The sequence below is a fragment of the Trachypithecus francoisi genome, unplaced genomic scaffold, assembly GCF_009764315.1.
Source record: "Trachypithecus francoisi isolate TF-2019V2 unplaced genomic scaffold, Tfra_2.0 Lachesis_group11, whole genome shotgun sequence".
Lineage (NCBI taxonomy): Eukaryota > Metazoa > Chordata > Mammalia > Primates > Cercopithecidae > Trachypithecus > Trachypithecus francoisi.
In genome coordinates this window covers 15,472,567-15,500,414 of record NW_022681456.1, presented here as the reverse complement: position 1 = coordinate 15,500,414, position 27,848 = coordinate 15,472,567, and the positions used below count along the sequence as shown (strand labels likewise).

General features: G+C 43.7%; 1 protein-coding gene across 3 annotated transcripts in view; it reads right to left on the bottom strand.

Moving 5' to 3' along the window:
* The window catches only part of KSR2 (kinase suppressor of ras 2), a 512,275-nt gene that overhangs the window by 81,210 nt on the left and 403,217 nt on the right, over positions 1-27,848 (bottom strand). For 2 of the 3 annotated variants that reach the window (XM_033220446.1, XM_033220445.1), the window contains exons 8-9: positions 17,574-17,641; positions 13,914-14,038 (exon numbers count right to left, since the gene is read on the bottom strand). In XM_033220446.1, coding sequence (XP_033076337.1) covers positions 13,914-14,038; positions 17,574-17,641 — 193 coding nt within the window. The remainder of the gene's footprint in view (positions 1-13,913; positions 14,039-17,573; positions 17,642-27,848) is intronic. The other variant, XM_033220444.1, reaches the window with a different exon arrangement.

Genomic DNA, 27,848 nt, shown 5'->3' with positions numbered 1-27,848 from the left:
GCTGGTCTCAAACTCCCGGGCTCAAGCAATCCTATTGCCTCAACCTCAATCCCAAGTAGCTGGACACCCTGGTGCCCAGCTCTATTCTCAGTTTCTATAATTTTATCATTTCACTGTTTTATAAATTGAATCATACAGTATGTAACCTTTCCAGATTGCATTTTTTCACTCAGAATAATTGTAGATTCATCCAAGTTGTTGCGTGTATTGATAGTTTCTTCCTTTCGATTGCTGAGTTCCTTCGTTTTGATTGCTGAGTAGTACTCTATGATATGGATATATCAGAGTTTGTTTAACCATTTACCCACTGAAGGACATGTAAGTTGTTTTCTATTTTTCGCTATTGTGGATAAAGCTGCTATAAACATTTCTTTACAGGATTTATGTGAACATATGTTTTTATTTCTCTGGAATAAATGCTCAGAAGTGTAGTTTCTGGATAATATAGTAATAACATGTTTAGTTTTAAAAGGAAATGCAAAAACTGTTATCTAGAGTGGCTGCACCATTTTACACCAGCAATGTAGGAATGATTGATTTTTCTCTGCATCTTAGCCAGTGTTTGGTGTTGTCACTATTTGTTATTTTAGCCTTTCTAATTGGAGTGTAGTGATATCTCATTGTGCTTTAATTTGCATTTCCTAATAGCTAAGATATTGAACATCTTTTCATGTGCTTACTTGCCATCTGTATATCCACTTTGGTCTTAATGACTGTATCTATATAAGAAGTCTTGAGATCAGGTAGACTGATTCCTCTTTATTATTTTTCAAAAGAATAAAGCTACTGTAGATATTCTAGTTCCTTTGTCTTTTCACATAACTTTTAGAATAATCATGTCTTTATTTATAAAAAATCATCTTTCTGGGATCTTGATATAAATTGTGCTAAACCTATATATGAATTTTGAGGAGAACTGACTTCTTAACTATGTTGAATCTTCCAATCCATGAACATGGTATGGGTATCAGTTTCTTAGAGCTGTTGTGACAAAGTACTATAAACTGAGTGGGTTAAAACAACAGAAATTTATTATCTCACAATTTTGGAGGCCAAAAGTCCCAAGTCAAAACATTGGCAAGGCCGTGTCTCAGGATCCCTCTGAGACTTTAGGTAGGATCTTTGTTTGCCTCTTCCTACCTTCTGGTGGTGGCCAGCAATCCTTGTCATTACTTGGATTGCAGCTGCACCACTCTAATCTCTGCCTTTGTTGTCACATGGTGCTCTCCCTGTGTGTCTCTGTTTTTCTTCTCCTCTTCTTATAAGGCCAAAAGTCATACTGGATTAAGGAACCATCCTTCCAGTATACCCTCATCTAAACTTGATTATATCTGCAAAGTTCCTATTTCCAAAGATCACATTCACAGGTCCTGGAGGTTAGGACTTTAGCATATCCTTGTGGGGAATACAGTCAGACCCACAGTGGTATCTGTCTCCGTTTCTTTTGATCTTTGTTTCCTTTCACCAGCATTTTGTAGTTTTCAGCGTACAAGCCCTATACATGTTTTATCAGATATACACCAAAGTGTTTCCATTTTGTTCAGCAATTGTAGATGGCATGTTTCTAATTTAGGTTTCCATATGTTAATTGCTAGTATATAGAAATATAACTGATTTGGGCCAGGCACGGTGGCTTGTGCCTGTAATCCCAGCACTTTGGGAGGCTGAGATGGGCAGATCACAAGGTCAGGAGTTCAAGACCAGCCTGGCCAATATAGTCAAACCCCATCTCTACGAAAAATACAAAAATTAGCCAGGTGCAGTGGCACACACCTGTAGTCCCAGCTACTTGGGAGGCTGAGGCAGAAGAATCCCTTGAACCTGGGAGGCAGAGGGTGCAGTGAGCTGAGATCATACCACTGCACTCCAACCTGGGTGACAGAGCAAGACTCCATCTCAAAAAAAAAAAAAAAAAGAAATATAACTAATTTGTATTGATCGTGTATTCTGTGACCTTGCTGAATTCACTAATTAGTTCTAAGAACTTTTTAAAAAATATATTATTTGGGATTTTTGTATTTTCTTTGGGATTCTCTACATAGATGATGATGTCATTTGCAAATAAGGACATTTTTATTTCCCCCTTTCCAATCTGCACGTCTTGTTTCCTTTTCTTGCCTTACTGCATTGGCCAGAACTTCCAGCACTGTGTTGAATAAGAATGGTGAGAGTGGATGTCCTAGCTTGTTCCCACTTGTAGAGGAAAACATTCAGTTTTTCATCACTAGTTATAATGTTAGCTGTAGTATTATTTTAGGTGCTTTTATCAAGTTGAGGAATTTCCTCCTTTTTACTTTTCTGATTTCTTTTACCATGAATGGTTGTTGAATTTTGTCAAACAATTTTTTGTATCAATTGATATAACCATGTTATTTTTTATTCTTAGCTTGTTAATATGGTGAATTATGTTAATTGATTTTTCAGATATTGAACCAGTCTGTTATCCCTGGAATAAACTCCACTTGTATATATTGCTGACCTATATTTTCTAAATATTTTGTTAAGAATTTTCGCATCTATATTAATGAAGAATATTAGTCTGAAGTTTTCCTTTTCTGTACTTTGGCTTTCGAATCAGGGTAATATTGGCATATATCATGAATTGGAAAGTATACTCTTCTATTTTTTGGAAGAGATTGTGTACAGTTGGTGTTAATTCTTCTTTAGACATTTGGTAGTATTCTCCGGTGACACCATCTGGAGATTTCTTTTTTTGGAGTAAGATAGTTTTAAAATTACAAATTCAGTTTCCTTAATGTTTACAGGGCTATGCAAATTATACATTTCATATTGGGTGAGTTGTGGAAGTTTGTGATTTTCAAGAAATTGGCTTATTTCATTTAAGCTAAAAAATGTGTATGTGTAGCATTGTTTGTACATTCTCTTTTTGTCCATTTGATGACTGCAGAGTCTGTAGAGATGTCCCCTCTCATTCCTGATCATTGTAATCAGAATTTTCTCTTTGTTGGTCATGCTACAGGTTTGTCAATTTCATTTTAAATTTCTGTTTTATTTTTCCTGCCTTCTTGTGAGTTAAACATTTTTTAGAGTTTCATCTTGACATAGCTAGAGTATTTTTGAGTGTATCTCTTCGTATAGCTTTTTAAATGGCTGCTGTAGGTATTATATTATATATGCATAATTTATTGCAGTCTATTGGTGTTGACATTTTACTAGTTTGAGTGAAATGTTTCTTTATGTCCTTACCCTCCCCCTTTAATAATTGTCTTAAATATTTCCTGTACATATATATAGAACCACATCAGAAAGTGTTATAATTTTTGCTTCAACTCTCAAGCATAATTTAGAAAATTTAAGAGGAGAAGGTACATGTACTATTGTATCTACTAGTATTTGTACACTTTTGATTGTTTCCTGATTTTCCAAGATTCTTTATTACTTCTTTTCTGTTTAGAAAATACTTTTCAGTTATTCTTTCAGGGTAGATATACTTATCACAAAGAGTTTTCCTTCATCTGACAATCTCTTGATTTCTCTTTCATTTTTGAAGAACATTTTCACTATGCATGGAATTCTTTTTTTTTGTTTTGTTTTCAAGTTCTTAACCCTTTATTTTCTATAATCAGGGATCTTTTCCAACAATTCAGGCAAACCACCCACAAATATTGCTGAAATACTTGGTTTATAGCCATGCATTGAATTCCTCTATTCATATATGAGAAATGTACCCCCAGTTACGTTTCCTGATATTCTCTGTGTCCTGAAATCCTTTCAGATAGTGCTGTTAATATATATTGAGCACTCTCCATGTGCTGATTAGTGCAAAAAAAGTTATTTTTAGCAAGAAGAGAACACTTTTTTCTAGGGGATCAGTTCATAGATGCAGCCACTACTTGCTGCCCTTCAGTGGGATCTGGGGGAGCCTGGCTGAAGTCCCTGGGGTGATGGGCTGAACAGGGTCTCCCTCCTAGTGATGTCTAAGATGCATCCTACAACATTTACTACAGGATCTCCCAAGGGGTGTAAGACCATTAGACTAGGCTGGGTGCTGTGACTCATGCCTGTAATCCCAGCACTTTGGGGGGTGAGGAGAGTGGATCACCTGAGGTCAGGAGTTCGAGACCAGCCTGTCCTACATGGTGAAACCCCGTCTCTACTAAAAATACAAACATCAGTTGGGCATGGTGGTGGGCGCCCGTAATCTCATCCACTTCGGAGGCTGAGGCAGGAGAATTGCTCGAAACCAGGAGGTAGAGGTTGCAGTAAGCCAAGATCGCACTATTGTACTCCAGCCTGGTGGCAAGAGCAAAACTCTGTCTCAAAAAAACAAAAAACAAAAAACCAAAAAACCACTAGACTAAATCACTGGGGGCAGGGGAAAATTTGCACCTCAATAGCCAGATTCAAATTGTTCACTGTTTCTGAAAAGTGGAATTCACCTGCGGACAATATTCTCCTTAGAAACTCTCCTTTTAGAAAAATCCTTTTATTTACTTATTTTTGTTTATTTATTTTTTGAAACAGTCTTCCTCTGTCACCCAGGCTGGTGCCATCATGGTTGACTGCAGCCCTGACCTCCTGGGCTCAAGAGATCCTCCCCTCTCAGCTTCCGAGTAGGTGGCTGTACAGGCATGCACCACCACAGGCTGGTGCCATCATGGTTGACTGCAGCCCTGACCTCCTGGGCTCAAGAGATCCTCCCCTCTCAGCCTCCGAGTAGGTGGCTGTACAGGCATGCACCACCATATGCATGGAATTCTGAATTGAAAACTTTTCTTTCAGCCTTGAAAAAACGCTGTGCCACTTTCTTCTGGCCTCCGTGGGTTCTGATGAGAAATTTGTTGTCATTTGATTGGTTTCTCCCATAGGTAAAGTATTGTTCCTCTGTTGTCGCTTTCAAGATGCTTTTGTCTGTCTTCAGTTTTCAGAAGTTTGACATGACATATCTTAGCATGGATTTCTTTGGGTTGATCTTCTTTGGTGTTTTCTGAGATTCTTTAATCTGTAAGTTTATGTCTTTTGCCCAGTTTGGGAAGTTTTCAACCATTATGTGTTTAAGAACATTTTCAGCTCTGTCCTCTTTCTCCTCTTCTCTCTTTCCAGGACACCAATGACACCAGTGTTAGATTTTTTATTATAATCCCCAAGGGTCCTTGCTACTCTGCTCAGGCCATTTTCTCTCTGTTATCCAGACTGTGTAATTTCTATCACTCTATCTTCAAGTTCACAAATTCTTTCCTCTGCCCCATCCATCTTGTGATTGAGTCCATCCACTGAATTTTTTATCTGGTTATTATATTTTCTAATTGTATGTTCTAAATTTTCTAAATGCTTCTTCTTTTTATCTTCTGATTCTTTGCTGACACTTTCTGTTTCTTTTCAGGGACTTCTTATGTTTTCATTAGTCTCAAGAATGTTCATAATTGCTTATTGAAGTATTTTTATAATGAATGCTTTAAAAGTGTCATCAGCTAATTCTAAAATCCCAGTCATCTCAGCATTGGCTTCTATTGATTGTCTTTCTTTTTCTATTCAGCTTGAGATCTTTCTGCTTCTTGCTATGACAAGTATTTTCAACTGAAGCATGAACACATGAGTATTATGTGGTGAGACTCTGGATCTTATTTAAACCTCTTGTTTTTGCTGGATTCCTGTGACATTGCTCTAGCAGAGAAAGGGGAGGTACTGCCTTGCTATTGCCAGGGATGGGTAGAACTCTAAGTTCTTCATTCAGCTTCTGTTAGCCCCTGAAGAGGGGAGGAGTTTCTCATTATTGCTGGGGAGAGGTAGAAATCCAGCTCCACCATAGACCTTCGCTGATACCACTCTTGCTGGGAGGGGTAAGAATGCTAAAAAGCAGGGAGCAGACTTGTTAATGATGGTGGTGGTAAAAGCTCTGACTCTTCACTAGGTCTCCTCCAATCCTCCCTCAGCAGGTGTGGGAAGGAGTGCTGCATTATTGCTGGGCGAGGGTGGTGTTCATTCCCACTAGCAGGGATGAAACAGTCTTCCTCTGTCACCCAGGCTGGTGCCATCATGGTTGACTGCAGCCCTGACCTCCTGGGCTCAAGAGATCCTCCCCTCTCAGCCTCCCGAGTAGGTGGCTGTACAGGCATGCACCACCATATGCATGGAATTCTGAATTGAAAACTTTTCTTTCAGCCTTGAAAAAACACTGTGCCACTTTCTTCTGGCCTCCGTGGGTTCTGATGAGAAATTTGTTGTCATTTGATTGGTTCAATAGAGAAGTCCCTATTCAGCCTTCTCTAACACCAGTCTGGCAGGAGGATTGGGATGCCAGGGTTCCGCTTGACAAGGATGGGAGTCTAGATTCTCTACTTGATCTTTGCTGTTATGGGTGGGTACGGCAACAGATTTTTCTGTGGTGTTTGGCTGTGGCGTTTGGTTGGTTATTGGGTAAAAGTTTTCTTGCTAAGCTGTCCCTTTCCTGGGCCTTCGACTAGATGGGGCAGGCTTTTGTTGGGGCTTTTATTGTTTTTAACCCATTGACACATCCAGGTTGCCAGCTTCTTCAGTTCTAAGTCTGGGATACATGAAGCTAAAAGAAGTCCCAGACAGCTAGGCACAGTGGCTCACGCCTGTAATCCCAGCACTTTAGGAGGCCGAGGCAGGTGGATCACAAGGTCAGGAGTTCAAGACCAGCCTGGCCAACATAGTGAAACCCTGTCTCTACTAAAAATACAAAAAAAGTTAGCCAGGTGTGATGGCAGGTGCCTGTAGTCCCAGCTACTTGAGAGGCTGAGGCAGGACAATCACTCAAACCTGGGAGGCAGAGGTTGCAGTATGCCGAGATCGCGCCACTGCACTCCAGCTTGGGTGACAGAGTAAGACTTCGTCTTAAAAAAAAAAAAAAAAGAGGTCTCAGGGAACTTGCCACTGTGTCATTGCTTGGGTCCCTAGCTGGTCTGCCTCCTTCTTGCCCTCTTTCAGAGTGGTCTTATGTTTATTTTATATACAATGTCCTTTGTTTATAGCTGTACAGTTGACCCTTGAACAACACAGGTTTGCATTGCACTGGTCCACTTATAAGCGAATTTTCTTCCACCTCTGCCACTTTTGAGGCAGCAAGACCAACCCTTCCCCTTCCTCCTTTTCCTCAGCCTACTCAACATGAAGACAACAAGGATGAAGACCTTTATGGTGATCTGTTTCCACTTAATGAATAGTAAATATATATTTTCTTCCTTATAATTTTCTTAGTAACATTTTCTTTTCTTTAGCTTACTTTATTGTAAGAATATAACATATAAGACACAGAACATACAAAATACATGTTAATAAACTCTGTGTCATTGGTAAGGCTTCTGATCAACAGTGGGCTATTAGTAGTTATGTTTTTGGGGCATCAACAGTTATATGTGGATTTTCAACTGTGGGGGTGTGGTTGGCAACCCTCACCCCCACATTGTTCAAGGGTCCACTGTACTTAGTGGGAGGAATATGGAAAAGTACAATTACTCCATCTTCCTGGAAGCAGAGTAACTAATATTGTTAGTTCATTTAATCTTGGCAGCAAACCTGCAAGTTAGGTGTTATCTCTGGAGGGAGAATCTAGACTCACTTCAGAGTCTCCAAGAAAGGGAGACTCAACTATGATTGTGTACACAGAGAAACGGATACTGGCCCTATGGACAATTAACATTCCCAAGATATAGAATTTTCCTTGGAATAACAGATCTCCCCAATTTGATCTCTGACCCCGTGCGGGAGAAATAAATGTGAGTCCCAATAGAAGGCAGGGGATATCTGACCACTCGGACATAATCTTACTATTCTAGGCAAGGCTGTGCTCTAGTTCATTCTAACCACCTGCCAGGCAAGACCACCTTGAAAGTAACTCTGATCCAACATTAGTAGAAAGGCATCAGGAAGCCTTCTCACTCTATCTTATCTAATGGTAATTGCATTTCCATAACAATGGACATATTGGTATAAGGAATAATATGTCAGTGACATGTGGAGCAAACATTTATCATTTATGACTATGATATAGAGAGAAGCTCCCACTCAGCCCATGGGGCAGGTGAGGTTTTTCAAGGAAGCTGGGGGCCAATGATATTATACAGGAAAAGAAAGGTATCTACCCACCCTCCCAAGCCTTGCTCTTTGAACCTGCTGGCAAATTTCAAGAAGTTTCCACAGATGCTCTGCAAAAAGATGGTCATTGTCTAACTTTAAAAAAAAAAAAAAAAAAAAGGTTTTTGCTTCTGCATGGACATTTGTCAGCTTATCTGTCTCATCCTCTAGACTAGGCGCTCCCTGAGAACAGGGAATAAGTTATATGCATCAGCACTTAGCAATGTGCCGGTCACACAGTCACATGGTGGCCACTACTCAATAAATGTGTGCTGGATGAAGGAAAAAAGAAAGGAAGAAATGAAAAAAGGAAGGGTTGTATGAATGAAGAGGAGAGGCAGATAGAGGAGGAAGATCTGTTTCCTCCCACTAGACTGTTACTTACTCATCTTGGAATCTGTAAAACTAAGCAAGAAACAAAAACACAGGAGGTAACTAATCAATGCTATATGAATGAATGAAAGAATTAAGCAATTGAAATGAAGAAAGGATAGAGGGAAAGAGGGAGAGAAAATTGTCTTTATGGTGGAAGGATGTGTCTCTACCTCTTTGAGGACAGACTCATTAATACATATGGTACTCACTTCTCCTGGCAGAATTGTTACAACAGGAGGGAAAATCTCTTCCACAGGTCAAACTCAGATCTGTGTCTGAATAGGACCAGCAGCTGGCGGTTGTGTTCCATCAGAAGGAAACTTATTAAACTCTACCAGATCACGCAGGGAAAGGCTAATGGCATAATTCCTCTTTCTGAACACAGATGAGAGCTGGAAACATCCATCAGAGACCGTCCAGTCCAACCACTTCATTCTGTAGGAGGGGATGCTGAGACTCTAAGGTGGGAGGAATGGCCTCCTGGAGTCACACAGAACATTAGTGGCCCAGGTCCCAAGTCCAGGCCCAGAAGCAGAAACACAAGGTTGTGAAGTAATAAGAAATTCACATCTGACTCTGGAACTCAAATAGAAGCACGTTCATCACCCAGGTTTCCACTTCACTCAGCTGAGCACTGATTTGGACATGGCGGTGATGGTCACTATTCTCCCATGGAAACTTTCTAAGGAAACTGTTCTCACCCTCCAACCCAACAGCCTTTGTTCAATGGACTGTCCTAAACAGACACACTTGTCTTGTGACCTCCATAGCCCACTCCCAACACAGGACCATAGGCCAGAGCATAATGGCAGCTGACCAGTGACCTATAATATGGGATGGAATGATGAGATACGCCATTAGGAAGAAGAGCAGAGAGCGTTAGGAGCAAAGGCTGAGATAAGATGAGGTTCAAAGAGAACAGGGGAGCCACAACAGGCCAGAAAACAAAGAAGCCAAAGGTCATAAGGAGTAGGAACTATATGGAGGCAGAAGCAATGATAGAGGAAAGAAAGACAAAAGTAGAAGATGAGGAAACCAGCCAACAGTAACAACACATCAGAGCAGACCCACAAAGAGTAGCTGAGTCAGGCACACGATGGAAGACCAGAACAATGGCCCATGGGCTTGCTTTGGGTCCAAGGAGCTGGACTGAGCTCAAGACAGTCCTCCACGCCTAGTTTCATGAGGTCCAGATCCTAAATGGTGATTTCCCTTTCTCTGAATTGCCCCATGTCCATCCTTTACAAAAGACAACTCACTTTGCAGAGCCAGCCTAGGCGGGTCTCTGTACCTTGCAACCAACCAACAAAAGCAAGCCAGCATGCAGCCACTTCAAACAGCTTGAATACAGCAGGCAGAGATTCAGCCTCTGCCACTACTGCAGATGTAGTTTTGATGCCTTGATGTGGAAGTACAAGGGTTGTAGATTGGTCCCATAAGGAACTGGCAGATGCTACTGCTGCTGCTTCTCCTCCTTCCCCCTCCTCCATTCTCCTCGTCCACCCCACCCTGTCTTCCTCTTCTTCCTCTTTCTTTCTCCTTCTCTTCCTCCTTCCTTTCCTCCTCCTTCCCTCTTCCTGTTCCTCCTGCCTCTTCCTTCTCCTCTTTCTCTGTCTTCGTCATGATCAAGCTACTTCCGTGCCCTGAGTACTCAGCATTGGACTAAAATCCTTTATACATATCATACATAGAATCCTGTCTGCAACCCCAATAATACCTCCTATTGTGTCTATTTTACATAAAGGAAAACTAAGGCAGACAGATCTTGAGATAACTGGCCCACAATCACACAGCAAGTCAAAGAGCTGAGTTGCAAGCCCAGACTTCCTGACTCCAAAATCTACACTCTAACCACTGTGCTAGGTGAAAAAGCAGGGCCTTTGTGAACCTGGACTGACTGAACTAGACAGGAGACAAGACAAAGAGCAGTGAAAAAAAAATCTTCAGACCAAATTGGCTCAGAAACTTATTGCACTAACCACGTCATTGCCTGACAAGAAGAATCTGTGTGAAGCCAGTGAGAAGGGAAAGAGGGGAAAAAATAACCCAGCCCTGTGATAGATCCTGTCCACCTTCATGTCAAAGCTGCTTTCTTAATAGAGGTTAATTTATTTCCCTTATCAAATTCTCCTGCTGGCAGACAAGCAGAACAATGTCACAGTCACTGATCTATCTGACCTATGTTTCAGTCTCATCTGACACCAAGAGGCTCATGGTGCCTGTAAAGCCAGAGAGAAAGGTCTCAAGGTGGTTCTGAGCTCCTCACCCCTCAAAATGTCACAAAGGAAAGAGTGGGTTCTAAGTGATGCACAGTTACTATAGTTCCCAGAAGCCTCGCTATTTGAACTTACTCAGCCCTCCCAGCAGTGGGGATCCCCTCTCCTAGAGACCTGTCTCTTTTGCAAATAACAAAGGAAAAGTGGACCCAGCCTGACGTTTTGATCAAAGGCCCCTAAATTTAAGCTGATAATAATAGCTAGAATCTCCTGGATTAATATCTATGGGCCAGTAAGTACACTGAGTGCATTTAAATGTTGATTATTGAATTCCATCCTCATAACAACTGTCTGAGGTTAGTGTTCTTATTGCCTGTCATGGGCAGTTTAAAATATGACTACAAATCTGTGGACTCTTCCCACTAAGAGTTGAGGTCTGTGTTTCTTCCCTTTGAATCTGAGCAGGCTTGTGACTGCTTCCATCAGTAAAGTGCAGCAGAAGTGACACTGTCAAAGTTCCACCTGTTTGCTAATTCAGTTGCTCTTTGAGCCATGAGCTGCCATGTAAGAAGCCCAACTACCCTGAGGCAGCCATATTGTGAGGACACCCAAGCATTACAGCAAGTCCATATACAGGTGCTCTAGTTGACAACTCTGCTGAACCCATGCTTCGACTCAACCCAGCCCAGGCACCAGACATGGAGTGAAAGAGCCTCTAAATCAGGGATCAGAAAACCTTTTCTGTAAAGATTCTGACAGTCAATAATTTAGGCTTTGCAGGCCATGCAGTCTCTGTCATGACTACTCAACTCTGATATTGTAGCACAAAAGCAGCCACAGAAATATGGGTATGACTGTGTTTCAGTAAAATTTTATTTACAAAAGTAGGTGGTGGGCTGGATTTGGCCTGTGGGCCATAGTTTGTCAATCCCTGTTTTAGATGACTCCAGCCCTTATCTGTGTGAGTCTTCCCAGTTGATTCCCATCATGGAGCAGAGACAAACCATTCCCTCTGCTCTCTGTCCTAATTCCTGACCTACAGATTCTGTGAGGATGATTGTCATATGCCACTATGTTTGGGTGGCTTGTTGTGCTGCAGTAGATAACTGGAACACCCCCATTTTACATACAGGAAAACTGAGGCTCAGAGAGATTAAGTTACTTGTTCAGTCTCACAGCTAATAAGCAGAGGAAGCCCTGGCTGGCTGCCAGGTTTGCCTGATTCCAGAAGCCAACTTCACTCTACTGCTGAAATGATGCCACAAGGAGCCAGATGGTAAATGGCTTCGAGATAAGAATGGCGGGTGAGGTAGCTCAAGAGAAAGGGGACACATGAGCTTTGTGGGGAGACATGGAAGGAGAGGTCAGAGATAGAGGAGGGACCAAATGATGCATGGCCTTTCAGGCTGCAGTAGAGTCTGATTTGTTTTCTAGATGCAATCGAAAGCTATTGGATGGTTTTTAAGCAGGGCATGGCATAATTCAAATTGCATTCATTAAGTATCACTCTGGCTGATGTGTGGGAAATGGACTGGGAAGGGGGCAGTCCTCTCTCTGCGCGTTGCCAATGAATAGTGACTCAGCTATTACGATGTTCCTCTAGGACGTGAACACAGGTCAGTGCCCTCCTGATCCTTGGGCTAATGTGCTTTTTCCACTGATATAGTTTGGATATTTGTCTCCTCCAAATCTCATGTTGAAATTTGAACCCAACGTTGGAGGTAGGGCTAGTGGGAGGTGCTTGGGTCACAGGGGTGGATCCCTCATGAAGAGTTTGGTCTCTTTTTTTTTTTTTGCAGTAATGAGTGAGTTCTCACCCTATTAATTCCTGCTGGAGCTGGTGGTTTAAAAGAGCCTGGCACCTCTCTCCCCTTGCCTTCCCTCTCCTCCCTCCCCTCTTCTCCTCTTGCCTCCCCTCTTCTCTCTCTCTCTCTCTCTCTCCCCCCTCTCCCTCTCCCTCCCTCTCTCTCTCACACACACACGTTTCCTTCCTTTTGCCTTGTGATGTCTGCTTCCCTTCACTGTCCAACGTGAGTAGAAGCAGCCTGTGGCTTCCCCAGAAGCAGACGCTGGTGTCAGGCTTCTTGTACAGCCTGCAGAACTGTGAGCCAGATAAACATTTTTCTTTATAAATTACCCAGCCTCAGGTATTCCTTTATAGCAATGCAAATGGACTAAGACATCTACCTTCGACATAATGCATGAAAGCTTTGAGATGCTTGGAAATCACCTGCTGGTGTGTGCAACCTTTGCTTCCTACTGGGAGGCTGGGCATACCCCTGGGATAGATTTGGTACAGTCCCATCAGCAGATCAAATAAAGGATATGGAAATCATGCCAGAATCTAGGCCACAACTGAAAGAAAGATGCACAGAGGGGCCCAATGCTGACCTCTGTCTGAGGGTAGAAGCCAACCAAATTGCCTGTTGCTCAGAGCTCAGGGCCCCAAAGAAAACCCATCCATCCAGCCTCTACCAGAAGCTCAGAAATAGACCACTATTCCTTGAGGTCTGATCCAACAGATGTGTCAGAAAGACCAGAACCATCTGCAAAGTTGGTCCTGGAAGATGGTGTTATAGTGTGGCTAGGTCGCCACCCAAATCTCATCTTGAATTGTAGCTCCCACAATTCCCACATGTCATGGGAGGGACCCAGTGGGAGGTAATTGAATCATGGGGGCTGGTCTTTCCTGTGCCATTCTCGTGATAGGGAATAAGCCTCACAAGATCTGATGGCTTTATAAAGGGGAGTTTCCCTGCATAAGCCCTCTCTTGTCTGCCATCATATAAGATGTGCCTTTCACCTTCTGCCATGATTGTGAGGCCTCTCTAGTCACATAGAACTGTGAGACCATTAAATCTCTTTTTCTTCATAAATTACCCAGTCTCAGGTATGTCTTTATCAGCAGCATGAAACAGACTAATACAGATGGCAAAACCTGTCACAGAGCAAAGCAAGTGAGGTCTGGACCACTAAGGAAACTCCTTTTAAGTCTCTCCTCCCATCCATTGTGCCTTCCTGGATACCCTCATCCATTCTCATTCCGACATGGCCTCTCTCTAAATTAGATTTCTGGCACACAAACCTCTCCACTGATTGCTGGATGTCCCTCAAGCTTTACTCAACACAAACATCACAGAATTAGGGAAGCTGAGACGGGTTGGGAGGGAGCGCCATACTCCCAGATCAACCCTTCCTCCCTCCTACCCCTCACCCAGCAGTACCAGCCCCACATGCCCAGACCCAGTGGAAGCCCAGCCTTACCTTGTTGATTTTGTTGGTTTTGGGGAGCGTCTGACTGATGTGCAGGTCTGAATACCGAGGTGGCTTCCGTAGAGGGTTGTTGATGTCACATGGAACGGACTCTGTCCGGACTAACCTTGCTGGATCCGTAGGGGTAAAAACATTGATTTGGGAATTTAAGTATCACTTTGTCTTTGGTTATGCCAGGAGAGCATAGCTCAGATCCCACCTCTTAGGCCCAGCCTCCAGCCTGGAGGACAATTCACTAAAAGTGATCATCGTTCTGTGGTGGGATCAGGGTATTCTCTGTGGTTTACAACATATTTCTATTGTCCATATATGACTTTTGACAATTAAGATGATAATAATAAAACTAAAGCTATCAGGTTTTTAAAAATACCATAATTGTTTCATATTGGCAGACTCAAAACTCATTTTAAATACACGAGGTTCCTGATTTCTCAGGGCCTGTGATGAGTGGAAAAGCTCATCACGGTGCCCTGTCCCTAACTTTCTAACCTCTGTGTTAGGATCATCTTTCATTACTTTTGGGATTTCTCAGGCCTAAGCAGCCTGTCGCACATTGAAACACTTTGTCCTAAACAACCCTGGATCTCTGAAAGAAAGACAGCTGTTCCAGGAAGCTAGGCACATAGTAGATGCTAAATAAATGCTTCCTGATCCAAATCACGTCGCCCAAGCCCCTCTCCCTTCTGTTATTTCTATTACTCACAGGGGAACACAGCAAGGGACAAAAATGAGAAGCTCAAAATCAAATCTGATGCCTGGTATTGTTATTTGTTAGCTGTTTTTTGTTTTTTGTTTTTATTGCAGTGGTGATGGGAGGGTGTTGGTTGAGAAGTTTAAGCTCCGGATTGACCCAGGGATTTCATTTCTCTGCTTAGCCTGAGCTGCCATCACCATGGAAACTGACTATATTTTCAACTTCCAACCAACAGAGAGAAAAAGCAAGAAGCTGGTGGATTTCTGCAAAGTTCAGTTTGCTCTGCATGTACAGACACCTGCCACCTTTGAACAAAAGGAGGCATGGCCTTGAGGGTGGGGGGGAGACAGCCCTTCTTCAAATGTCAGCCTCTGAGAGCCATCACCTTCCAACAGGCTGGTTCTGTCCATATGGGAATCAACCACTAGCAGAACCTTTTACAGAGGAGAATTTGGTGGGAGGCAATTTTTCCAATGAGGCTGACCCAAGGCAGGGTCTCAAGAGAGGTGAGAATTCAGCCTTTAAAATAGCCTCATTGAGTGTATACAGTTATTCAAGGAAGAAATGGCTCTCAATTAAGGATGTGGGGTGGGAAGGGCAAGAGAAGGGAGCTGAAGACTTTGCCTTCACTTGCAATTTTCTGTGTTTTGGAGATAAACAATGCAAAGATCATTGAAAATCAGCTGCCCGTTGGCTTTGGGACACATTACAGTGCTTTCAGCAGCAATTTGCCTCCAAGTTTCCCTTGGGTTCATGCTGAATTAGGGCAGATTCCCCGGAATATGTACTGATCAAGGCCAGGGGAGATGGGAGTGGGAAAGTGGGAGGACAGGGAAGGAGGACTCAGTGTCCGATTAGCAAGCTGCTGTACTCTAAAGTTGCTCCCTGGTGATTTGAAGGCTCTATCTATCCCATAGATGAGGGGTTTGCAGGGAGGTGGCCAGCATGAGTTTAAAATATTTTAATAAACTGCTTACATTTAAAAATAAGCATATGGGCCAGGCGCAGTGGCTCACATCTGTAATCCCAGCACTTTGGGAGGCCGAGGCGGGTGGATCACTGGAGCTCAGGAGACTGAGATCATTCTGGCCAACATAGTGAAACCCCGCCTCTACTAAAAATACAAAAGTTAGCCGGGCGAGGTGGCATGTGCCTATAGTCCCAGCTACTCAGGAGGCTGAGGCAGGAGAATCACTTGAACTCGGGAGGTGGAGGTTGCAGTGAGCCGAGATTGCACCACTGCACTCCATCCTGGGTGACAGAGCGAGACTCCGTCTCAAAAAACACTGAGTAAATAAAAGATAAGCATATGGCACACAAAATTCTCTATTTGGGCCTTTGTTGGAAATGTCAGAAATGCTGGCAATGTAGGTCCACATGGCTGGAGTGGCTGGCTACCCTCTCTAGATGGCACTTGGGTTTTCCAGTGTCCCACAGCCCCATCTGGCCAACTTCTCTCATTTAGGACATCTACTTGGCCCTCGTAGGCATCGTGGTTTATGTCTCACTCCTGCTCTAGAGAGTGCTTCTCAACTTTAAGGTGCATGGGAATTCCCTGCAGATCCTGTTTAAAATGCAGATTCTCATTCAGTAGGTCTGGGGTGGAGCCATAAATCATGCCTTTCTTTTCTCTTCTTTTTTTTTTTTTTTTTTTTTTTTTTGAGATGGAGTATCACTCTGTCGCCCAGGCTGGAGTACAGTGGCATGCTCTCAGCTCACTGCAAGCTCCACCTCCCGGGTTCATGCCATTTTCCTGCCTCAGCCTCCCGAGTAGCTGGGACTACAGGTGTCTGTCACTACACCCCGCTAATTTTTTGTATTTTTTTTTTTTTTTTTTTTTTTTTAGCAGAGACGGGGTTTCACCATGTTGGCCAGGATGGTTTTGATCTCCTGACCTCATGATCCGCCTGCCTCGGCCTCCCAAAGTGCTGGGATTACAGGCGTGAGCCACTGTGCCCGGCCTCATAAGTCATGCATTTCTAACAAGCTCCCAGGCGATCCTGATGCTGCAGGTCCATGGACAATGCTTTGAATAGCAAGGATCTGGCCTACGGTGTGCAGCAGAACTTTCTGCAATCAGTAAAATGCTCTGTATTTGTACCAATATAAGCCCTTGAAATGTGGCTGGTGTGACTAAGTAATTAAATTTGTGTTTTTGATTTTAATTAATCTAAATTTAAATACTTAAATGTAGCTAGTAGCTACTGTATTGGGCAGCACAGGTCCAGAAAGTCCCTCAGGGATAAATTTCAATATGGATAATGGAGTTTGGGGGTGATCACCTCATTGGGCAAGGATCAGGGGAATTATTTTGAAAGCTGGACTACAAGAGTTCCCAAGACAGTGTCCCTTATAAGTAAGTCCTTGGCAGTCAGGGAAAAGCCTTTCCTTCCAGCCAGATTTGTCTTGCTTTTGCAGTGGAATCCTGGTAGTGGCTCTCGCAGGGCTGCTACTTCCCTGCCTGGACAGGTTGGCTCAGACACTCCTAAGGCCCCAGGAGACAGGACACAGATGGCCCAATCCAACAGGCCCAAGACATACCCCTCCTCATACCTACTTTTGCAAGGCCAATTGATTAAATCTAGAGAACACACAATCGAAAAACACCCAGCCAGTGCTCTTTTTGGTGGGAAGAAAAGCAATGGGATTGGTAAACAGAAGAGGCTAGAAGTTAGGACAGGAGGCAGGATGAGAGAGCAGGGGTTAAGTGGGGAGACAAAAGGGGCTAAAGTGTCAGAGGGACCAGTAGAGGGGCAAGAAATAGGGAGAACAGGCATGGGGGAGGATAAAGGAGACAGATGTCAGGAAGAATGGTGTTAGAGAGGAAGAAACTATGTGGGGAACTATGTGGGGATCAGGAGGTATTCAGAACCAACCTGAGTGGGACAGCTATGTGCGGGACCTGCAGGAGCCCCACCTCACCCCTACCCCTAGGGCAGTAAGTGTTAAATACTTACCTCCTCGGTGGATGATCAGAAGATGACAGGGTGGGGCTTCTTTGGTGCATTTGTTGTGGCACTTTAACCTGAGAAAGATAAAGAGAGAGAAAGATGGATAGGTGAATGGCTGAGTGAGTGGATAGGTGGTGGGTGGGTGGGTGGGTGGATGGATGGATGGATGGATGGATGGGTGGATGGGTGGATGAGTGGATGAATGGATGGGTAGATGGATGGGGGATAGATGGGTGAGTAGATGAATGGGTGAATGGATTCACGGATGGATGGATGGGTAGTTGGATGCATAAATTGGTAGATGGATGGATGCATGGCTGGGTGGATGAATGGGTGGATAGATTGATAGGTGGCTGAACAGATGGATGGATGGTAGATGGATAAGTGGATGAATAGATGGATAAATGGGTAGGTGGATGGACGGGTGGGTGGATGAGTGGGTGGATAGATGGGTAGATAGATGAATAGATGAATGGATGGGAGATGAATGAACAGATAGATTGATGGGTGATGTGTGGATAGATGGATAGATGGGGAAGTGAATGGGTAAATAAATGGATAGATGGGTGGGTGGGTGGATGGATGGATGCATGGTGGATGGGTAGGTAGATGGATAGGTGGATAGATGGGATGTCCCCAGTGGTCTGGAAAGCTCTGGGTGCTGTGGATACTAAGATGTGAGATGAGATGGGGCAGCTACTGCAAAGGCATATCCTCAGCAAACCAGGAAATTAACTCTGGAGACAGGCTTCTAGTATTCTACCCTCTCAGGTCAGTCTTGGGTGGTCCAATAGTGGATGGCAGCTGTTTTATTAGCATTGCCCACATGGACTTCATGTTTTAAAAAAATATCAAATATCATGCTTTTCCCATCAGCCTGTATCCATGATCATCATCACAATTCTTCTCATCATCTTCCATTTACTTGAAGACTCATTTTATACTATGTCATTTAATCTTTGTAACAATCTCACAAAATGGGCATCATTATCATTCCCATTTCACAGATGGAAAAACTGAGATTAATTGACTTGCCCTAACAGAAAACCCGGGTCAGTGGTCCCAAAGCTGGCCACTCATTTTTCTTAAAGCCTCAAGCTGTAGGACACATTCAACCAGGGCTTCTAATTATAATGAAATCGGTGCCAGGCATTAAGTTTTAGAGGCATAAAATGGAAGAGTTTAGAATGAATATGTCTTCCTTTGAGAGGAGCCAAAGAGGACACCTTGCTCTTTCCCCTTGAGTTGCCTGACTTCACAAGGATAATAAAAATCACAAATTACTGCAGCCTGGCTTTGTCCTTCTCTTTTAGAGTTTTATGTCAATAGGAAAGATACACCCTGCGGAAGATGCCATAAGTGTCCCATTCATATCCCCTTGGATTCTCTTACCATTTTGCACATACCAGCCTAACTTCCAGCAGCCAACATCTTTGCCAGATGGTGGCCCTCAGGCTGCTTGGAGATTTAGTATGAAAACAGACACAAATACTAAACTCAGAAGTAGGAACTTTACAGTTGCCCCCTACTCTCTTCCTGATTTGACAGTTCTCTTTAAAATAATGGTTTGAACATGCAGGCACAGACTCAACATTGATTCCTCCAATTAGTCTAGTTCGTGGTTCTGAAAGTAGCGTCCTCAGACAGCAGCATAAGCACCACCTGGGAACTTTTCTGGGGCCCCACGGCAGACCCGCTGAATCAGCCCTCGGAGATAGGCTGTGGCAGGCAGCACTCTGGGTCTGAACCAGCCCTCTAGGTGAGTCGGATGCATGCTCAGGTGAGAACCACCAGCCTAGCTGATTGTTTTGGAATATTTGTGCACATTTCCCCAGTTTTTCTCTTGTTTGGTCTTTCATGGTCCTGATGGGGCTCTGAATTCCTCTCTGAAAAAGTTAGACCTGGGACCACCAAGAGTGCAGCAGGGGAGCAAAGAGGGACATGGGCAATATGAGACAATGCTAAATCACGGGGTGAGACATAAGCCCCTCTCCAATTCTCTTTCAATCTGATGGCACCAGAGAGAAGGTGTCTCCAACATATGTTACGTCCAGTCCCAGATTTCGACAGGTAGCAGTATCCACAGGCAGTTTTATCAATGGATTTTTCCACTTGAAAATTTATTTTTTCCAGGTTGCCTTATGAGATGGTTTGAATATTTGTCCCTTCCAAGTCTCATGTTGAAACGTGACCTCCAAGTTGGAAGTGGACCTAGTGGAAGGTGTTTGGGTCATGAGGGTGGATCCTTCACAAATGGCTTGGTGCCTTCCCTATGGTAATGAGTGAGTTCTCACTCTATTAAAGACCCTGAGATCTGATTGTTTAAAGGAGCCTGGCACCTCCTTCTATCTCTCTTGCTACCTCTCTCGCCATGTGACACCCCTGCTCCCCCTTCTCCTTCTGCTACGAGACCTTATCAGAAGCCAAGAAGATGCTGGTGCCATATTTGTACAGCCTGCAGAACCACGAGCCAAATAAACTTTTCTTTATAAATTACCCAGCCTCAGGTATTCCTTTATAGCAATGTAAAACAGACTAACACACCTTATATTAATGGCAAGTGATGTTGATTTTTCATTTACGATAATGAGATACATTTTCATCTTTCAATAAATTTAAGTTTAAAAAGGCCATAAATAGAAAAAAAGTAAAAATAGTAGAGCGGATATGTAATTATGATAAAATCGTGACAGAGTGTTAGACAAATGTCTGAGTTAGACTGGGAAAAGCTGACTTAGACATTTTGGAATCTACAAAAAGAGGACACAGCTCTTGGCACCAGGAAGTCTAAGATGGTTGAAAAACATTTGGAATTGCTGTTGGTCATGAAGGACATAAGAACGGTAGGGCACTGAAAATAACAAGAACTAACATGCATGATGTGTCAGGTAATATCCTAAGTGCTTTACATCATTCATTTAATCCTTGTAACAGCCCTAGGAAGTAGCAATTATTGTTAGTCCCATTTTACAGAGTGAGAAACTCAGGCTCATCAAATTTGGATAACTTACCTAAGGTCAAATAGCCAGTAAGAGACAGAGGTCCCTTACTGGGGGCTAGATGCCTTCATTATAACCACGATGCTAGACGCCTTCACTACTTGCACACTTTTTGCTTAATCATTGTGGGTGTACTTGTGGGTAAAGCAGAAAGTTCCCGGGAGCTATGACTGCCTGAGTCAAAATGCCCTTCTTTCAGACAAGCCTAAGATAACACCTAATTCTTCCCAATACAGACGCTTGACTTCACAAGGATAATCGAAATCCCAAGTTACTGTGACCCGGCTTTCTTTGTCTTTCCCTTTTCTAAGATCCTCAGACTCTCAGACTTATGGGAAATATCCCAGCCCCCATGGGAAAGCTCATGATGTCTCAAAACCCTTATGCAGAGCTCTGCTAAATGTGAAACTGGCCTTTTATTCATTCAACAGTGAGCTTGGCCTGGAGTGCCCCAGGTACTGGAGATACACAATGAACAAGACTAATGCAGCCTCTCTGTTTATGGGGAAGGATGATAAATGTATAAGCAGATAAATCGAATAACTGCAGATGTCATAAGATCATAAAAATATATTTCAGGGAAGTGGGATGGGGGGAATGATGGGGTATGAGGGAGGTCCTCGGGTAGGTGTCAAGGGTAGGTGAAGCCGAGTTCCGGCACAAAGGTTTGGAGGGCAGGACATGTGTGCTGAGTTCAAGGGTCAAAAGTTAAAGGTCGATGAGGCTTTTAAAGTGATGAGAACTTTTAAAGTGAAGAGACCAACACGAACGGTGGGGACATGAGGAAGGGGAGGTGGCGGAGACCCCGAAAGCTAAGACAAAGGGTCTGCATTTGAATCTGCAGGCGCTGTGAAGCCGCTGAAGGTTTCCGAGGACCATGACATGGTCAGACAGATGTTTGGGAAGCCCTGAGCTTTGGGGAATCTGATGTTAAAGGGGAGTCGGACCAAGAAGTTTCTGCACTTGGAGTAGCTGGACTCCACTCCAGAAATTTCAAGAAAGAATTGTTTTCCTTTCCAACACCCCACCTATGAGTCATCTCTAATAAACCCCGCTGGGAGAGTGCCTTGCGGATACAAAGAAGCCCTGTGGCTATCTCGTGGGCAGCACTTTGAATCAGGGGCATGCAATTTAATTTCACCTGTAGACCACTGCTAACCCAAGACAGGGCAAGTGAGGCTGCCCACGACCTTGGCCTGTTTCCTGCTCTCCTCCTTGGCATTTTTCCTCTCCAGAGTCCCTTGTTGCTTATCTCTTGCAGTAATGGAAAAGCCCTCCTTGACCTCTGTCCCAGGAGTGGGAGACCGAACACTCTTCCTTCCAGTCAGGGGCTTCAGAGGGCAGCATTAGCAGTGGAAACACACCTTGCTCATGCAGAAAACCCCAAGAGAAATATCTCCAATGCCCAGGCACTTAAACCTTGCATGGAGGTTCAGATGTCAAGAATGACAGCCTGCACATCCAGGATCTGCTAATAGAGTCGGCAGGATTAGACAAGCCCTGAAATTACAGACACTCTGGAGAACGAGGGAAGAGGGACCACAGCAAGACTTTGCAAGCACACTATGTCCCACTTAACAGAAACTGTTTTTCCAGCTGGAAGTGTGCAGCAGTTTCCCAAAATATGACTTTTCCTTTTCCCTACCCATGGAAGAAAGAGCTACTAGCATATAATTTACCAGGAGACCACCTGCTTCAAAACTAGATTCCCAGGCCTCACTCTCCAAGGTCCTGATTGGGTAAGTGTCGGTTGGGAATGCAAATTTTAAGCAAGCACATGTGAAACTTGAGAACTACCATATCAGAGGAATACATTCTACTTCCCAGATGAGAGATGTATGGGAGCCTGAATCTTTCAGAATACAATGTTCTCCTCCGAGAGGAAAATAGGGGGAAAGTATATAGAACAAATCTAGGTTCAAATCCTGATACCACCACTCCCTGGCTGTGATAACTTGGGCAAGCTGCCGATACACTCAGAGCCTCAGTTTCCCCATCTGTAAAGTGGGGACAATTGTAGCATCTTGCCTCTCTGGGTGGCAGTGAGGACTAATGATATAATGCAAGTAAAGTGCCCAGAAAAATACTTGGCACACAGTAGAATCTCAAGAAGTGGCAGGTGCTATCTTTTTTATTATGGTAGTTACCATAATTATTGCTAGTTTGTGTAGCAGCTTTCTACAGCAAGCCCCTAAGATCCTCTGCTGGAGGACTTTCTCTGGCTGGAAACATGGGCTGGCTGGAACACTTGGAGACCTTAACCAACTATAGGTGGGCACTGGTTGATGGATATTCCAGCCCCCTCTCTCATGGTTTGCATGACCCAGAGACATGCTCATTTTAGGACTGTACCCCAATCCCCCCAAGCACCTGCTCTTTGATGCACCCATTACCAGCTGCCTTAACTCTCTGTCTCACTTCCCCACTCCTCTATTGGTATGGCCTGGGATCATCTCTCAAATAAACCACTTGCCCTCACATCCTTGTCTCTGGGTTTGTGGAAACAGGGAAGCCCAGTTAAAACATCAGGATTATTAACAGAAATTCAGAGCATAAACGTGGCCTTCCACACAGCTCTCACACCAAAACCAAGCCTTCTGCCCCTTGACTCCTCGTGCATCTCTAGCTGCCAGTCCTTAACGAATTTGGTTCTCCAGGTGCTCCATTCCCCAAGGAGGAAGGGAAGAGTTGGGTGGACACAGCAGACTGCCTCCAACAACACGAAAGAAGGCAAACCTCCACACCAGACGTGGGCCAGGAGGAGCTCCATGTTTCAAGATGGTGAGTCTGAAGGATTCCCAGGCACCAGGGAAGGTCTTATATGGTTCCAGACGTGGTCAAAAGTTTGCACTTTGGAATCAAGCTGACCTGAGCCTAAATCACAGGTCTGCTCTTCCTAGCAGGGCAAGAGAGCATTTAATGAGAGAATGAGTAGTGCCACATAGGCACTAAACAGGTCAACGCTTTAGCAGGCAGGGATCCGACCCACTCTGAACGCACGCAGGAAACGCCCTGCCACCCTCATAGAGCCTGCACACTTGGAAAGGATTTATTTAAAATTTTCATTGCAAACAGTTAACTTTTTTTTCTTTTAACTTCCAAGGTTTAATAGGATAAGCTTCAGTTATCGGGAAAAGTTGCTTACGAGGAACATCTCATTCCCCCGAGGGAGCTGCTGGCTAAATGAGACATCGTCTCTGTCTGAAAATTAAATATGTGAATTCATCTTGAGGGCAGAATCTAGGTCTCCCTCATGTTCTACCTCCCTTTCCTTTCCTCCTTCATTGAAAGGTGCCTGGTGCTTATTATCTGGTGGGTAAGTATCAGAGAGAGAAAGAGGGGGAAAGAAAAAGAATGGGTGGAAGGGGAAATCTGTGAGATTTAGAAACATTCTAATCCCTATCAAAACGTTATTGAAAGGTCATTTCTATTTCTTATCAATCGTATCCCTCTTTGTTTGTGAAATGCAATCATGCCCCCTTCTTTCTTCCCTCCCTTCTTCCCAGTGTGGGGCTCGGGGGCAAGGATTTGACCAGAAGCAAACTGGATCTCCATGGGAACTGCGGAGGACACATGGTCTCTTTCACAAGCAGCTCTGCTGTTTTCTTGAAAGATTTGTCATAGCCCCCTGTGAAGCAGTCACAAGCCTAGAGCCTGGCGCAGAGCTGGGATTGGAATGCTGGCGTTCACAGAAGGGACAGGCAAGACCCCTCCTGGGGAAGACTGTCACGTCAATTTCTCACCATTCGTTGGGCGGTTCTAACCAATGGATGAAAATTTGCTCCGATCAGCTTCAATCTCTCATTTCTCCTACTTTTTCTTGTACCATACCAGCTAACGTCACAATAATCTCTCTGAGTAGGGCCTGGTCTTTCCTTCCAGAGTGCAAATGGAATATTTTAAAAACCTGGCTCCTAATATCCAGTTGAGGAAACATTCAATAAGCACAAACTTTGAGCCAGGCGCTAAATTCCACAACCCATGTCCCCTGAACAGCAATCTCATAAGAGGTGGATATTGTTACACCCATGTAACATGTGAAAAGTACTGAACACCTAGCTTTGTTGGCTTACTTTTGTTAATAAAATAGTGGATATCAATTTATGTATGGCTATGGAATCTCAATATTGACCATGAGAATAGGAATAATAATTATCTCCCTCTACCATGTGAGATAAACTGTGTGAAATGTTTTACATATATTTTAACCCTTATTAGCTTCTGTTTGTCTGTTTGTTTACTCTCACTGCAGATCTAATACATTCATTTTGCTCACTCATTCTTCAGAAAACAGAAGTGATAAATCCTCGTAGATGTGCTCCCATTGTGTAATCATGTGATGTATAATTCTGTCTTCTATGTGCATGTTTTTAAAACCTCAATTTAAGTTTTAGACTGCAATCAAGTTTAAGACTTGAAGTCTAAGACTCTTTTTAACTGTTATCTTTTTCCCCCAGTATTTTCTTTTGCTTTTTAACTGTGTTTTTTGTTTTGTTTTGTTTTGTTTTGTTTTTGAGACAGAGTCTTGCTCTGTTACCCAGGCTGGAGTGCAATGGCACAATCTTGGCTAATTTTGGTATTTTTTGTAGAGACAGGGTTTCACCACGTTTGCCAGGCTGGTCTCAAACTGCTGACCTCACGCGATCTGCCTGCCTTGGCCTCTCAAAGTGCTGGGATTATAGGCATGAGCCACCACGCCTGGCCTGTCCCCCTCTTTCTGTCCATGTGTTCTCATCATTTAGCTCCCACTTATAAGTGAGAACATGTGGTATTTTGTTTTCTGTTCCCGCGTTAGTTTGCTAAGGATGATGTTCCATCCATGTTCTTGCAAAGGACATGATCTTGTTCTTTTTTATAACTGCATAGTATTCCATGTACATCCATTTTTAAGTCAAGAAGACTGGGGTCCAGTAACAAGCTCAGTCACACAGATAGTAATGGGCAGAATTGGGACAATTCACCCATGCATGCCCACAAGAAAACACTGTGTTCCTCCTCTGTGCCAAGGGTTGTGCTCGGCACTGGGGGTATAATAATTAAATAAGACAAGAATTCTTTCTTTAAAGATCTTACAGTCTAGCAAGAAATGTACTGTCCAAGAATATAAACCTGTCTCTTGTGGCTTCAAGCATGAACATCTTTCTACTCATCCTACTGCCACCAAATTGCCTCTTAGAAATGAGCCCATCTGGATTTGAACCAGATTTTGGGGGCCTCATATTGGCAAGAACCGCTCTCTCTCCAGAGGTCCCTACTGAGATCTACTCAAGCAACAAATATTTACTGAGCATTTACCATGTGCCAAGCACTGTGCTGGCCCTAGAGGTTTAAACAGTGAACAGTCCAGAAACGAGATGGCCCTGCCTTCAAAGAGTTTAAAGTCTGGTCAGGAAGACAGGCAGGTAAATAGACAAATACAACATAGTAGTATGTAATATGGTGTGACAGAAAAGGGCAGACGGTGGCACTTCAGATTTGAGAGGAGTCAAGGAGGGCTTCCTGGAGGAAAGTGGTGGCTGACCTGAGCTTAAAAGATAAATGAGAGATATTTGAATTGAAAAGATAAATGAAAGATAAATGCCTCCGTAGGCTCCAAGTGCAGGATATCAAAACACCCTTTCCCTCACTGCTAACAACTCGGTGGGGTCTAGCTCTTCAGCCGATAGCCAACCACAATATAAATGAGCAAAGGGCGAGTGGTAGGGAGTATTGACATATAAATCAGACCTCGGGCTCCAGGGACATCATGAAAAATCACCAGGAACCCCCCAGCACTTTTCTCTCCATAAGAGAACACTCTAAGGAGAGGTGTGCAAGAAAGACGCAGGCAGTAGCAATGGGGTGCAAAGATGTATCAGTGAGTGGGCACATGGCCTGCCGCAGGGATTGATGGCTCAGGGAAGCTGGAGCTCTGGGCACGAAGAGAGGAGAGATACGAGGGGATAGAGGAGTAGGCAAACATGGCGCAGGGTCTCATCGTGCAGCTGGATTTCGCTGAGAGCCAGGGGGAACTAATGAAGGATTTTAAACAGGGAGGGGAATGCTGGCTAAGCATTTTAAAAAGGCCCCCTCTGGCAGCAGAAACTTGCAATTAAAGGGCAGCAAAGTTCCCCTCTCATTATCTTCCCTACTCTCTGTACCTGCTTTCCTTTTCCAGGTCACTGCATTAAGTGTTCCTGAAGGCTTCTTGCAAAAAAAAAAAAAAAACGAAACCAAATCCTTGCCCCCCTTGCAGCAGGGCTGGTTTCACTGCATACCCCAATTGAGCATTCTGGTCTCATGTGAGTTCCCCTGTGGTCTCTTGTTTGAACCAATGCTTCTAGAAATGCCTCCGTAGGCTCCAAGTGCGGGATATCAAAACACCCTTTCCCTCACTGCTAACAACTCGGTGGGGTCTAGCTCTTTAGCCTATAGCCAACCACAATATAAATGAGCAAAGGGCGGGCGGTAGGGAGTATTGACATATAAATCAGACCTCGGGCTCCAGGGACATCATGAAAAATCACCAGGAACCCCCCAGCACTTTTCTCTCCATAAGAGAACACTCTAAGGGAAGCTGTACATTGATTACTTGCTGTACCCTCCCTCCTCTCCTCTCCCCCACCTTCCCTGAAAAAGGAGAAAGTGACTGTAGAGTCTTCTTGGCTCTCTGAACCCAGAGATGTTCATCGGAACACAAAGATCCATTTGTCGTCTTTCAATTCAACAAAGGATGAGGGGAGCGTGGGGCAGGCTGGGGGACAGATGACGAAAAGCTTTGGTCCAGGCTGGGATTGAAACCAGATTCTTATACTCTGTTCTGCTTGTTTAGTTAAAGGGCAAGCAGAGTGACCCGTAGCATTTATTGCCGGCCTACTGTGTAGCCAGCCCTTTGCCCATGTAAAGTGGTTAAAAGTCCGGGATCTTGAATCAGAGCGATCAGTGGGTTTGAGTAACAGATCCACTCACCGTGACACTTTGAGCCAGCTGTTTACTTTTGAAGGCCTCTGTTTCCTTGTCTGTAAAATGGGGGTAATAACAAACCCTACCTACTTTTGATAGTTGTGGCAAGGATTAAATGCGATCATGCATGTAAAGTGTTTAGAAAAATGTCTGGCACCTGGGTGAGCCCCCAATACATGATAGCATCATCATAATTATCATCATCATTATCACATCTAATCCCACCTCAGCCCCCAGTAGAATTATAAGCATCCCTCAGATACAACTATAATTAGACCTAAATTTTTGCTTATCATAGGTAAAAACGCATATATGGGATGATTAACTCCCATTATAATTA